Below are 14,950 nucleotides of genomic sequence, written 5' to 3' on the forward strand. Positions count from 1 at the left end.
CTGTCTTGGACAGCAGGATCTTTGTTATGCATTACTACCTGATCTCTGATGAATTGATCAACCAAATGATCAAACTTACAGTCGTCTGCAAGTTTCCTCAGAGCTGAAACATACTCATCTATAGTTTCATTGGCTTCTTGTTTTCTTTGAAAGAATTGTAATCTTAAAATTCCAATACAGACTTTAGGTGCAAAATATGTATCAAAGTCATTTACAATTGCATTAAACACATTTGCGTCCCCACCACCTAAGGCTTTAGTCATTTCCTCATAAGCTTTAACCCCCCTGGCCCAACGGAATGCAACAAAAGTTTCTTCTTCCTCTGTGGTGTCAGTTTCCCGTCTTCATCAATAGTGTCAATAAAGTTGAGAAAATATGCCTTCCATTGCGACCACTTCATGCATGGTTCAGAACCGGCGGGCCAGAATGCTTGAGGAGGCTGAATAGAGTAACTTTGACTCTTCATGTTAAAGATTGGCTGAAGGCAATATCCAAAAACAAGGAAATAAATAAAAAAAAATTGTAATCAATAAATATATTAAAAAAAACAATTAACGTGAAGGTTTGCTCAAATAATTGCTCAAAAATTATTTATAAGAATAAGGACGGTAAAGGTGTGCACATCACCGAGTTGTTTGAATAACTGGGAAAATGTGCTGTTACTGTTAAAGTTAGTAATGAAGATGATGATGAAAAATGTGCTGTTCTCTCATAGAAAGATGTAAGGGAAGAGTTAAACACAGAAAATTGTTTTTTTTTAAAAAACACATTGGTGTGCACATCACCGTAAGCGTTGACTGTGCACTGCAAAGGCAAAAGGAGTCTTTGATGCGCTTGTATTAAGGTGCGCGCATCACCGTGAATAAGAGATACAGTGTTGCTTTCACGAAAATACGTGGCTCCTTTAAGAGAATCCCAAAATGGTGGCACGCTGGGTTCACGCAACGTGAACTTACATGTCACAGCAAGGACGTGACCGAAGGGGAAGGCGAACTCTGCTGACGCTCCGAAGTGCGAGGCGCGGCAGTTAAAGGCGCTCGAGGTGGAACGATAGTTTTTTGAACGAAAACATGCCAAAAGGTGAGAAATAGTGAGTAAAAGTTCCCTTTTTTTCAAAAGAGGATACGACCTGTGGTATGTTCCGTCTTCAGTGAAAGACTTCTGTCTTCAGCGAAAGTATATTCTTCCTTTTTTTTGATGAGCGGAAACCACACGGATAGCAGGAACGGATAAATTGCTCGTAAATCAGCAATACGGCAGGAAACTTGACACGTAGGTTCTTCCTTTTCAACTCGTCGCCAATTGTAAAGTCAGGGTCGGAGACAGGAATCCTTTTAAGTATTTATTCAAGATATACAGCATCAGCAGAGTAACGCCTCCGCTCTCTCCTTGGCATACAATCTAACTCCCCCACACTCTAGAATCTCCCCCCTCTCGTGGACAGTCCCACGAGGAACACAAGTAAAGCACGAGACAATTAATATATAAATAATACCCCAGGACATAACAACTATCTTACCCATAGGCTATAATGGGGAATGCTGAGTATAATGTTTACCTGCATAGCTTCCCATAGGAGCAAGATAGAAAATTAAGGTCTGGTATCCCTGAACTCAGAATTTAATAACACATCTTTTACGAAAGATGGTTTTTAAATCCTGTGTGTGAAAACAGCACTTTTAGAAAGTGCCTGTTTCCTTTTCTGCCCTTTCTGTGTGCCTTGGCCTGTTTGTGAATTGACTGTCTGGTTTGTCAGTGACAGGGACAGGGGTGGCTCCCAGAGGCTGAATGAGTCAGCCCAGGGCTGAATAGGGAAATTCCCCTGTAGATGGGTGGGAGGAGTAGCACCTGGGTCTGAATAGGGCTGTGCCTGCCTTCCACAATGCTGGCTCCACCCCCTGCTGAGCGGCTGACGACCCTGTCCCTCTCTCTCAAAGGAAAGAAGAAACCAAGTAAACAGAGTGCTCCAGGACTGGCCAGAACTGGTTCTGACTAGGCCAAGGCCCCTCTGCCTTCAGAGGACTAAGGATTTTGGGGTATAAGTATTGGGACCCAGACTACAGAAAATTAGATCATCCTGGAATCAAGAAGAAACCTCTGCCAAGGAGAAAGCTGGAAGACTGAAGAAGAAGGACTGAGCTGCTGTAAGGCTGACCTGCAGTTGCTTTGCTGCCAGGGAGGGGGGAAGGACTTTACTGTGTGCTGTGTCCCCTGGTGTAAAGGAGACTTCCAGACACAATTAATATAATTTAGTAATGTCCTTTAATGGAGCTTGTAAGTCAGCCTCCAGACTTATCCCAGTGTTTACTTTCAATTGCTTCAAACTTTCTTTTAGTTATTTTTAATTAACTGACTTTGAATTATACGTGCTACCAACTTATTTTGACAGGTTAACAAATATTGTTATTTCTTTCAAGAATCACATTAATTTATTTTTAAAGCTGATCAATATGAGATTTTGCACAAGTATATTTATCCAGTTTCATCCAGCATTAAATAATTTGTTTCTTTTTGAATACATGAATCACTTGCTACTTGTAAGTTAAATAAGTCTTTAGAATTAATTCGTAATTACTTACAGTTCAGGTTATTGTCAGAATTTTTGCAGAGTTGTTTGAGAGAAGAGAAAAAATAATCCTTCAGTGATTTGTTTCCCTATAGGTCCTGTGTAGTCCATGTGATCCTTGCGACTATATCATTCAGCTTGTAGTATTTGAAGTGTCCACTTTTTAGTAGTCAGCTGTAATTAATTTAGAATTTCCAAAGCATATTTCCTTTTGAAAAGAAATCTTCATTTTTCATGTGTGTCTTCATCCCCCTCGTCGCCAATGTCGAGGAGTCTTCCAGACACAATGAATATAATTTAGTAATGTCCTTTAATAGAGCTTGTAAGTCAGCCTCCAGACTTATCCCAGTACATCAATTGAATGCCCCTTGAGCATTCCTTCAGTCTTAACATTCTTTTTGGAACTAATGACATCATAGTGTCATTTACACATTACTACATGTTGTATAGGAACAGTGATTGTTTGGATGTGATGTTCAATAGCACATATATTTATTAGTAGCGAAGAGGCGCAAAGAGGAGTACTTTCATCAATTAGCGTCAACTTTTGGAGAGTGTAATTCACTTAATTCTAGCGTTCACAGAGAGCAGTTCAAAAGCAGGTGTGGCAGATAAAGGATAAGAAAAGACGCCACCTTTCAATAGTATTGAAGTTTTGTAAATTTTAAAGAGTTGAAATGCAAACGGGAATTGCAACGTAAATGAAAAGTTGCCACCGTTTAAATTTTTTTTTTAAAAGACTGTAATTTCAAGATGAAATGCAAGTGGAAAATATTGCATCCCTGTTTCTGGTAAAAGTGAGGAGTGAGGAAGTGAGTCTTGGACCACGACCGGGAGAGGACAATGGTAGTCCCAGGACCGGCGAAACCAGAAACCGAAAAATGAGAGAACTAAGGTTCCAACCTATCTAGCGGGAGACAACAGATGTCATAAAATCAGTACCGGGATAGGAAAAGAAAGGAAAAATGCGTCATTTGAAAAGGAGAGTTCACGACCTAGAGTTGTGACGACAAGAGTTCCAGTACCACGAGACAAAATCGTGACATGGAGGTTCTTTCTACCGGGACAAATGTTCCGCGATTAGAGCCGGGCTTTTCAGCCCTTAGTACTGAGACAGTTTGTCAACAAAGAAATTTAATTTTAAGTCTTATGTAGAGGCCCGAACTACATCGTGAGGCCTTTAACCCAAGAAAAGAACCAGAACGTCATTTTGGACTGTAAGAAATCTGGCTAAAACTTTTCTTAGGGAGCATTCTTCCAGAACTGTTGAGCATTAGAGGCGTTTGTTGAACTTTTATATCTTCAACTGTGTGCAGTAAGCCGCGACAGACGAAAAACTGATTGGAGAACGTAAGCTGTCTCTTCCCGTTTTTGATGGCCACAAGGACGGATTGTAGAGAGTAGACTGTCTCTTTATGTTTTTGGTCAATCGAAGGGAAGAAGGTGGTCATGTCATCGTGATATTCGTCATGATTCTCATTGTGATCCTCTTCTTATCCTGCCCTTTGCTTTCGTCATCTGGAAGTCCAAGAGGTCGTTGACCTCCTACATGTTTTATGTTTTCTTGCTTTTCCTTTTCATGCTTTAAGCTTTTGTTGGGTGTTTGAAGCGTTTATTGTGTTTTCTGTAAAGGAAGAAGATATGTTGTATATATGTGCTTGCTTTGTTATGGCTACTTGGGGTCAGTAGTCCATTCTTTGTGTTTATGTCTTCTCAACCTCCCTTACTACCTATGAGTGTTCTATCTGGTTTGTGAATGTTCCAGTCTTGGCAGTTGATGGTCTGGTCAGCTAGCGAAGTGCTTTATCTCTGCTGTGCTATCTCAATAAATCTATCCTGTAACCTGAAGACGTGTCCTGATGCCTATCTAATCTACCTACAACACTACACCTGGCTTGAAGGAATCTCCAAGGGCCTGAGTAGAGCTGGCTTCCTGTTAAGAAGTCTCAGGAACAAAAGGACTTCACCCCCAGCTTCCCCCTGAACTCTGCTGTGTGAGTTCTGCCCTACCTAGAGTGCTTGATCCAATTGTGGGGCCTCTGGAAGTGGTGCCTGCTGTTGGGAAGCTGACCAAGAGAAAAGAAGTAAAATATCTGCAACTTTTTCACACACCGTCGGCTTAGCGAGAAAATTCCCGTCGTCGCGAAGATCGTCGCAGCGCCTATCGCCGCTGCAACGTCAACGTTGCGTTCATCTTCAGAGAGCATCGCCCCCGGAGAGGGAAGATTCCAGTTGCTGCCAGTATCGTCGCAGAGCCTGCCGCCGCTGAGTGAGATCGTCGCACCGCTCGTTAGCGGGCCGTATTTCATCGCTGTGAACATCGTCGCAGAAACATCGAAGATCGGCGCATCATGCCTTTGCGAGTAAATTTCTACCGAAGAAGCTACGCCTTGGAATCCATACAAGTATCGCCTCACTCCCCATACAGTCCGGATTCGTCGCACACTCCCGCTGCATGCAGCGTGGTTGTCGCATCGCCTCCCAGGGTCTCAGGTCTGATGCTGTTGCTTGTTTTTCGACGCCTGAGCGCCACTAGGAACTTTTATCGCATCACCAGGTACTGTTGGCTAAAATCAACGCTAATGTGGATTATTTTGTCGCTAAACTAAGAACCCTTTTGAAACCATATTCTTGAACTGTGTATGTTGGAGTTTTGTCGTTTTGTTCTTGTGTAGTTTATATAAAAGTACTTTATTTATCTACACTGGTGTGGAGTCCATTTGTGGTGTTTTCACTGTGTTACTGTGAGTGTTGGTACAAATACTTTACACATTGCCTTTGATAAGCCTGTCTGCTCGTGCCAAGCTACCAAGGGGGTGAGCAGGGGTTATCTAAAGAGTGTATCCCCCTTACCCCGACTAGAAGTAAGGGTCCCTATTTGGACAGTGGTACCTACCTCTGCCAACTAGAGACCGCCAGATCTAACAGTACTCAAATCATCTATGAGGTAAGTTGATTACTGCACATTTAGCACTTCTTTTTATTTTTAATATAGTGTGGTATTACTGCATTAGAAATAAGATAAACCTACATCACAGCACAGTAAATATATGCCCATTGACAATACTGAGAAAGGAGTAATAATTCTACACCGATAAATAAGAAAAAATGCAAAAAAAGATTTTTGAATAAAAGGCAATTTCATTTTTCTGTTTTGGAGCTCCCTTTTCCCTACAGATTTTGACTTTTTAGGGCCATTTGTTGCAATTCGGGGCCTCTTGTATCCATTTATGGTAGCTCGTGAGGCTGCTCTTGAATGAAGTACAGGCACTGACTGTTTCCTCATGTTATTCAATATTTAAAACTACACTGGCAGTATGGCCATGAATACCAAATACAGTAATACAATTAACAATTTATGGGATTAAATCTAATTGTCTGATAAACTCACTGTTGAATAGCAATAAACAGTAATTCAAGTCCATAGGTTTGTTAATCACGACTTACAGCATCTGTTGATCCCAGCAGTGTTCATGTTTTCTACTACTACAACAGTAAAAGTGTATTATGTTTAATCATTGAACCAGTTCCTCACAGGTTGCCTTTTCCTTTTGCCATAGCTATGGTGTGATCTTGACAAGTCAACAGCCTTAAAGAACCAGACCTTCAACTCATCAGCCTCTTTCTCTGACATCTGCTTCTATCCTGAGGTATTTATATTAAAAATGTGTTTTTGGCAGTGCTGTGAAACGCCAAATTGGCATAGTGAGTGTTATATGAAAATAAGCTGTTCTTTGTCATTATTTGAGGAGCGCACCGAAGTACTCTGAAGTTGAGGCACTTTCAATCTTCTGCAATGTCTGAGACCAAAAGTGATAAGAGGTGCTAAAAGATTCCATAGATGAATACTGTTTAAAATCATCTGTTACATCTGGGGAGGTTATTCACAAAGGTAACTCACACTTGTGAGTAAGTTACATATGCAAGTTTACTCTTACATTTTTTACTAACTTTATTACTTTTGGTTATTCATAATTTATGAGTGTAAAGTTACCTAAAAGTTTAGACTTACATGTCTCCACCCCCTTGAATTCCCCCGCCCGGTGGGCTGCAATCTTTGGAGGCCGGCTTGAAAGCCCAGGCCGCTGATGGTGCCCCTGTTGCTCTCCCAAGCTTCCGAGATTAACTGCATCAGGCATAGGGGGCATCAAGGCAGGGTAAGAATGGGGTGAGAGTGATAAAAAGAAAGTGCGCAGGGAGGGAGCAGAGAAGGAGAGAGAATGGATGGAAGAGAAGAAAGGGATAGCGAGAGAGGAGGAGGGGAGTGGCGGAGGTTTCAGCATTTCAGCCAGAGATGCTTGTGGTTCCCCAGACCAAACCTGAGTTTTAATTTTTGTTTTATTTTTTAAAACGCCCTAGTAATTGATTTAAAATATGTGGCGTTACCCAGGTACCCGGGTACTCACAGGATCATAGAAGAAACCACATAAAGAGATAATATGTGATAAATAAACACAGTAAAAAACGGAGTCAAAGGTGTGCACTGAAATGATTAATTAGTAGGAATGTAATTTAAACTTTGAATTCATAACAGATAACAATGTACATTGATGTAATGTTTGTAATCTTTGTCTCCTATATTTTTAATAGTTAATAGTACAGTGTTTCCAAGACTCCAATGGGCCTCCAGATCCGTGTTGATAAATTTACTGACATCTGTGTGGCAAGGGGCTTGGAGCTTAGTGCCAATTAGACCAAATACATTGCATTTGGGAAGGGAGTGGCCAAAAACTTGTCCATGCGGGCTGGTGTGGAAACACTAGAGAGGGTGAGGAGCTTTGATTATCTAGGTGTTAAGGTAATGGAGAGTATGAAGTGGGAAGATCCAGTTAAGTAAAAGCACACTACTACTAGAGCACAGAGCAAATGCGACTAATAGGTTGCACAAGCAAACAAGCTCTTGTGCAGTCTCACCGGCCCTGAAGTATATCGTGGCAAGGCGCAAGGGGGCCGCTCTGTACGGAGCTGAGACATGGGGCAGCACTGATGTCTCCCCACATGCTGTTGCGGAAAATAGATTTGTTAGACAGTTGATTTCTGTTCCCAACAGCACACCATTAACCCCCTTATTCTTTGATTTAGGATTAAAAAGAATTGCAGATCTGGCTGCCCTTAGACCACTTGTTTTTTGGGTCTGATTGTGGGTCAACCCCGAGCTAAGGGAATTGAGAGATTGCCTTGCCAATCTGATTTCTGTCAGATTTGCCAAGTTAATACCCTGGTTCAAATTTGTCTCTGACTGGCTAAGCAATTTTGGCCTGTAAAGGTTATGGACCAATCTAGAAAAATGTGCAAAGCCGACCTTAATATCTTGAAATCTAGTTATTGAACTCATATTAAAGATGGCCATATAACCAAAAAGTTAACTGGCATATTGACAAATAGATTTTTAGATATTGAACCGCTCCCCCGTTTTGAGGAACATTTAGAATTTGTTTCTTCCTCCTTAGTCAAAAGCCTCTAAATTTGTTTTTGATTCGGCACCTTACCCTTGAGGTCCTTCACCAAAAAATGGCATAAGGATTCAGTCTCCATTATTTGTCCAGCGTGTGGCCTGGAAAACACGGATAAGATACATATATTATTTTTCTGTCCCAGCTATCTCAGCCCACGTGGGAATGGATTATTCCCACATGTCTTAATCTGGAGCCGACTAAACACCTAGTAGCTTTTAGAATTTTAAAGAGTGACACTACTCATCATTGCTACGAGTACATTTTTAAAGGCAGTCTGGCACAAACGTACTAGATTACAGATTGTGGCTTCTAGTGGCTCGGCTAATTTTTTTACTATTATCTAATTTTAACACTTATTTTATACAAAACAAAAGAATAAAATGTATGTGTCTCTATGTTTTTACTGCTTTTTTACACATAGCCCTGTTTGAACTTTGCACCTGCTTTGCTTGTAAGCAATGATCATTGGAAATGACTTTTAAAAAGTATTTATTTTTTAATGAGCTTGAGACGTGTGATGTTTTAGAATATACTTCTATGTATTTATTGTATGGCTTTGTTTTTGCACACTTTGATGGTACTTGGCTACAGAATAAAGTTTTTTCTACTACTACTACTACTACTACAGTGTTTGTACATAAATGCATTTGTCCTGAAGAAGGCAGGGGGATTGTTTTCTGGCACAGCTGAAACGCCTCATCGACAATATTTCAACTTTCAAAGAATTAGGACTTGTGATTGATATGATAATACTTTCATTTTTAAAGGATTTGGATTTGAGTTTGATATTCTCAAGAACTTGTTTTAATTGTATTTGTTTTTAATTAGAATGATATTTTTCAACAATTAATGGAGGATAGAAAGACCGCAACACACTTGAATAGCCAAATCCTGTCGATAAACCTGTGCAAACTGGTGGATCTGTGTAAGATGGTCTCAACCTGTCTAAATTGCATGTTTATTTTTTATATTTTAAAATAAAATAAAAATATTTTTGTTCATGGATATGAATAAATATTTTTGAAGAATAGGAGACATGTGTTGATTCATAATATTGACCACTGTACTGTAACATTTATTACCTTTCAGTGCATACTTATTGGATTTAACTTTAGTGGCTACAGTACAAAAGTGAACCTGTTTTCTAGATTGCCAAATATATGAGTGCAACCAATTACTGCCAAAACGGAGCAGTCTTAAGTCCAGCACCAGGCATGGCCAACCGTGTTCGTGGCCTCTTCACCTGGAATTTGCTTCCTTTACCCCTCTGCAGAGTTAGGGAAGGTACCTCTGCTGCCAGCAGTGTGATTGCCAGTGGCTCTCGTCTAAATCTCAGAGGGAATTCAGGATCCGGAGATTCTAAAATTCTGAAAAAAAAATTTTGAAACGCTTGTGTCAAAGATCTTTGGGGTTTTCTAAATTAAATATAAATTAATTTAATGGAACTGGGTTCACAGAGGGATGCAATTGTGAATTAAAGAAATAGCATTTCTGTAAAATAAATATTATAGAGTATTGTCTGCCTTTCTCCAGGGCAGTCTTTGCAGTTTTCAGTACTGCTTAGTGCATGTACACACTGTAACCGCTTGATGCAATGTGGGTTTGTCTGTCCCCACAGGTTCTTTACTGTGAAAGATTCCATGAATGGTTTTAAGCACTTCTTCTCTTTCACAATACTATGGTCCTCAGAGGCTCTCGTCAGAGGGCAGCACGAGTCCAGGCAGAAACACCTCCATGTGCTAATGACGTTGCCACAATCAGGCGATGCGATACTGCCCCTAGATTCAGGATTTAAACCACACTAATAGTTTGTGTTAACACCATTTGCAGTTGATGTCATCGTATTTCTCGGATGTAATAATTTATTATACCAGAGTTCAGCAATGCCGTTTTACGTCATGTCAACATCAGCGCACCTTTACCCCTGTAGACGGTATGACTGGCGGAGATTCCCTCTGTTAGAAGTGTCTTTGAGAATCAGCTGTTTGTACCTGGTTTGCTCACAGGAAAACAATATGGTGCTGTGCAAGCTATTGAATTATCAGGGCCTACCTAAAATCAAGGGAAGTATTTTTTCAGCTGCTCTGCTCAGTTAAAGTTCCTAATTTCTCAGTTTTAATCTGCATGACTAGGAAGCGCATTATGCAATGTTTGACCTTGCAAACACTTTCTAATGGCCAAGTATTAAGAGTAGAAACTATATGATAATGTATGTGGGCGTGAGGGAAAGTCAGTTCTATCGCATGCATGAATATATTTTCATTTTTTAGAAGTGATCCGAATCTGAAATTAACATTCATTGTCGATAAAATAAGAATTGGAAATTCTTGCTATTACGCTTTCTCTCGAATTCAATGTGCTTTACCTTTCCTGTGCTGGAAACACACAGCGGAAATCTCATTACTATGGCAGGGGAGGTTTTGAATTAGAGAGACACGCCGGCGGTCCGTGCCCGGCCTCCTGCAGAGCTGGACCCTGCTGTAGCTCAGAGGAAGCTAATACATTTCCATAAATGAAATGCATGGGTGGGTTTGGCTTCGAAAGTGTGAGCTCCAGAGAGCAGGTTGCAGGCGGCGTCCTGCCCATTTCTGTGTTAAATGAGGCTGTGTGTGTGGTCTGAAAGCTCCATCAAAAGGAGGGGAGAGAAACAGAGCTGATGGTTTATTTAGCAGACACAACCTTCCCTGCTCATGATATGATGCTGGCATGAACTGCTCCAGTGCATCTATGAATTAGGGATGAGCCTGTAACAGCACCAGCGGGATGAAGTAATTCGGGTGTTACAGGTGTGAAACGTGTACTGTCTTCCATTGAAAATAAGCAGTTTCAAACCGGAAAATATTGAATGTGTTTTTCATGAGAATAGAAGTGTAATTTCTCCTTGGAGTCTGCATGCGCTCTCCACATTTCACTGTAAATGCTTGGAATGCGCTGTAACCTTTTTTGTGCTCAAAAGAGCAGGGTCAGTGGCATGGAATTTAATAATGGACAGTGCCACGGGGTCCAAACGTAGGTAGATTAATATTCATACTGTTTGTTTTTTTGAAGTTCAAGAAAAGGTTTATTGAAAAAAAAATAATATGATCATAAAAATATATGCAGTTATTTGTTAATACATTGATACATAAAGGTACAATAAAGAATAATAATAATATATAACATCCACTTAAATGGTAAAAGGATAATATATAAGAAAATATGAATACAGTCAAAGGTTCACAGAAATCGTAAATAACAATATATGTCAGAAATACACAATTTTAAAAACTATTACAGAAAATGATAAATCAAGCATAATTATAGACAAACAGTAGGAGGTCAAGGAGGCTTGATAACTTCTTGTTGTGAGGGAGCGGGTAAAGAAGTTTTCTTCACGAAATACTCATACTGTTAAACTCGGATATAAGAGAACTCTGCCAGTATATATGAAAGGCGTGCATTGTTCAATAGTGTATCAAAATTAACAATGCCTAGTAGGCCAGCTCCACATCTGAGATGGTGTGTGTCCTGAGACCATAAGTAAACTTTACCCACCGAGGAAATCTTTACACCTCAGATGCTCCCTTACAAGAAAACGTATTTCCTACACATTTCTCCGCTCTCATGTTTTCTCATCTGGAGGGCTACTTATCATGGGAGAGTGTCACGCTTACCCAACAAGGACCGTGTGAAGGGCTTTCAGTCAGTAGCCTGTGGCGACCTGCAAGGTGCAGTGTGCCTAGCTTCTGCACATTCGTGAAATAATCACACACATACCATCATGAAGCGTCATAGACCATTAATTAGGACAGGATTGTGATAGTGTTCAATACAACTTCAATACAACTTCAACATAACATATTCCCTCCCCGTGCTCCTCTCATCCCCTCTGTAGCATATTCCCAGCCAGTGTACTCGCCAATGTGTATACCACACACAGAGCTTAGTTCGTTATTCATTTGTGTGTACCTGCAAACTCAACATTCTAAAGCGGCCTTCACTGGAATACGCTCTAAACATTAAGTCATAGCTCCACAGAGTTCATCAGGACCCAAAAGGGTCCCGTCATTGTTAATTCGCAAGACACTACATCTCCCCATTTGTTAAATGAAAACTATCCACACATATATACATTCAAGTCTCTTCAATTACAGTTGTGGCTGCTCCCGCAAGTCGGTCGTGGGGCAGAGAGGGGAGAAGGGGGGAAGTGGTGAGAAAAAAAACACTTACCTGCCGGCTGGCTGGCTAGCCACCGCCGCCTCTCTTCCATCCTCTTCCTGGCTTCTGTTAGAGCAGGAAGCAGGATAGGCTCCCCTAAGCCGATCACAATGCTGCAATGCAGCGTTGTAATTGTTAAGCACCCAGGCTTCCCTGAGCCAATCATACACTGCAATGCAGCATTGTGATTGGTCTGAGCACCGTGGTTTGACGCTCAGATGGGGAATTGAAGCCTGGGCATGTTCTCAACTCAGGCTGTAATGCAGCCTGGGTGAAGAACATGTGAAGTGCGCATGCATGTTTGGCTGGCCCCAGAGGGGCAATGTCGTATGTTGACATACGATAGAATAGGTATAATTAAATAAATTTAAAAACACCTATTCCGTCATCCGTCGGCTTACCACCCTGCCGCGCCCTGCCCTGCCTCACCGTGCTTACCTGTGCCAGCTGCCGCTGAGTGGATGTTTAGAGACCTCCAAAAAAGTTCACTAAATCTCTGGGTATGATAATCAAAAATGATGCAAGGTCTGCCCTGCAGATAGAATGTAATACAGAAAATCATCAAGTGCAAATGCGCTGGTGTAATGGAGTCCAGGAGGCCAGGTTTTCAGGATATTCACTTCCAATAATTTTACACGCATTGACTTTCAGTGGATTTCAAATTATACAGTCAGTGGTTATGCTAAAAAACTGGCATTGATACAGCTCTTCTCGATCCACGTTGGGCATTAGTATCATAGAGGGTAGATCTTGACAGTCTGAGTATGTTGGTATAAAGTAGCCAGCTAGTGGATCCTGGTAATATTGGGCATTCGAGTTCTAGATACAGTGTGCAGCAAGCCATAAAATAGGAGGGCAACTTGAAATGTGCTGGAACACAGGCCTTTAATAACTTAAAGACAAGTGGAATGTCAGGGAGATAAACCTGTTTCACATACATATAGATGGGCCAGCAGCAAGAGCAGAAAGCAGATATGTTAGGGATCAGGCTCAATGTGCATCTCTTTTGAATTGATTTTGATACTTATAGAGCACCCTAATAGAAGAAAAGATAAACGTAAAGGCTAAAAAGAAATGAAAAATACAATAAAGCATTAGAACTTGAAGACTGGCAATACTTATGGGCAGATTTACCAATATTTTTCACCTGGTTTTCATCACAAAAATGATGCAAACTGGCATAAAATGTTTCTTTGGCTTTTACCTTCCAATGCAAAACTTTATTTGCGCTGGCAATTAGCCCTAAAGGAACTAATTGTAGCGTTAGCACTGCCTTGCATTACCTTACATTGCCTTGAGTGAAGGAAACTTGTTTTGCACCGGAAATGCGCTGCTTTGTGTTACCTTGTATCAAGGAGGCTTTCCATGGATGGTACACAAACATTCACATGCAACCACCCATGTTTTTTGACACAAAGCCCTGTTGTTAGACCTGGCATCATTGGTGTGGGTTTGCCCTGTATTTTTTCCCTTGACCTCCTGTGTTTTTGCTGCGTGTTGCACTCCATTTTGCTGGTCTAGATGCTTTGGGCACTTTGCCACTGCTGTTCAGTGCCAAAGTGCAAGTGCTCCCTTTGTAGTGTGTTGGTATGGATTGGTGTTTCCATGAATGGGTGATTTGATGTACTAGTCAGTCCCTAATACAGTGCAATGTGATTGCCCAAGGCTTGTAAGTCAAATGCGGCTGGTGGGCTGCAGCACTGATTGTGCTACTCACATAAGCAGTCTGTAAATGTAACTCAGGCCTGCCGTTGCAGAGCCTGTGTGCAGTCTGGTACTGCCATGTCGACTTGGCAAGTGCACCCACTTGCCAGGCCCTCCCCTTCCCTTTTCGTACATGTTAGTCACCCCTAAGGTAGGCCCAAGGTACCCCTGTGGGCAGGGTGCAGTGTATGTGAAATGTAGGACATGCCCTGGTGTGTTTGGCATGTCTTGATAGTGATATACTGCCAATTTCGTTTTTCACTATTGCAAGGCTACCTGTTCCCATAGGATAGAATGGGGAGTTTGCTTATCACTACTCCTGGGAACAAGGTAGGAAAATAATGTTCAGTATGCCTGAACTCAGAATGTTAAAATGCATCTTTTAGTGAGGGTGATTTTTACATTCTGTGTTTAAAAATACCACTTTTAGAAAGTAGGTATTTTCTTGCTTTGCCATCCAGTGTGCCTCTGCTAGGTTTGTGTATTGCATGTCTGTCTTTGGAATTACAGGGGCTGGGAGGAGCAGATGCTCCAGAGAGTCGGATGAGTCAGGGCTTGGGCTGAATAGATCTGGGCTGCATTTAGAGTAAGGGGAGGAGATTTCCTTTCACCTGAATGGGCCTGGTCAGCCTTCCACAATGCTGTCTCCACCTCCTGCCAGGAAGCTGCACAAGAGAGGACAGAACTGGTTTTGACTGAGCACAGAGCTTCTCTGCCACCAGAGAACAAAATATTTTGTAGTATAAATATTTGGGCCCAGATCCCAGAATTTAAAACACTTCTGGGAATCAAGAGGAACCTTTGCCAAGGAGAAACTGAGGAGGAGGAGGAATACTGCCCCTATGCTGTTTGCTGTCTGGGGTTGGCCTGCAGTGGCTACTTGCTGCCAAGAAAAGAGAAAGGACTTTGCTGTTTGCTGTGTCCCCTGCCTGAGGAAGATCTCCAAGGTCTTGAAACAGGGCTTGCCTCCTGTTCTGAAATCTCAGGGACACAAAGACTTCACCACCAGCTCCCCTGAACTTCCTTG

The 14,950-nt window shown here is 41.5% G+C and overlaps 1 protein-coding gene across 2 annotated transcripts in view; it reads left to right on the forward strand.

Annotated features, from left to right (window-relative positions):
- Positions 1–14,950, forward strand: part of ADCY8 (adenylate cyclase 8) — a 1,038,851-nt gene that overhangs the window by 852,345 nt on the left and 171,556 nt on the right. For both annotated transcript variants that reach the window (XM_085604917.1, XM_085604918.1), the window contains one exon: positions 6,127–6,216. In XM_085604917.1, coding sequence (XP_085461043.1) covers positions 6,127–6,216 — 90 coding nt within the window. The remainder of the gene's footprint in view (positions 1–6,126; positions 6,217–14,950) is intronic.

Source organism: Triturus cristatus, chromosome 5_1 (genome assembly GCF_964204655.1).
Source record: "Triturus cristatus chromosome 5_1, aTriCri1.1, whole genome shotgun sequence".
Lineage (NCBI taxonomy): Eukaryota > Metazoa > Chordata > Amphibia > Caudata > Salamandridae > Triturus > Triturus cristatus.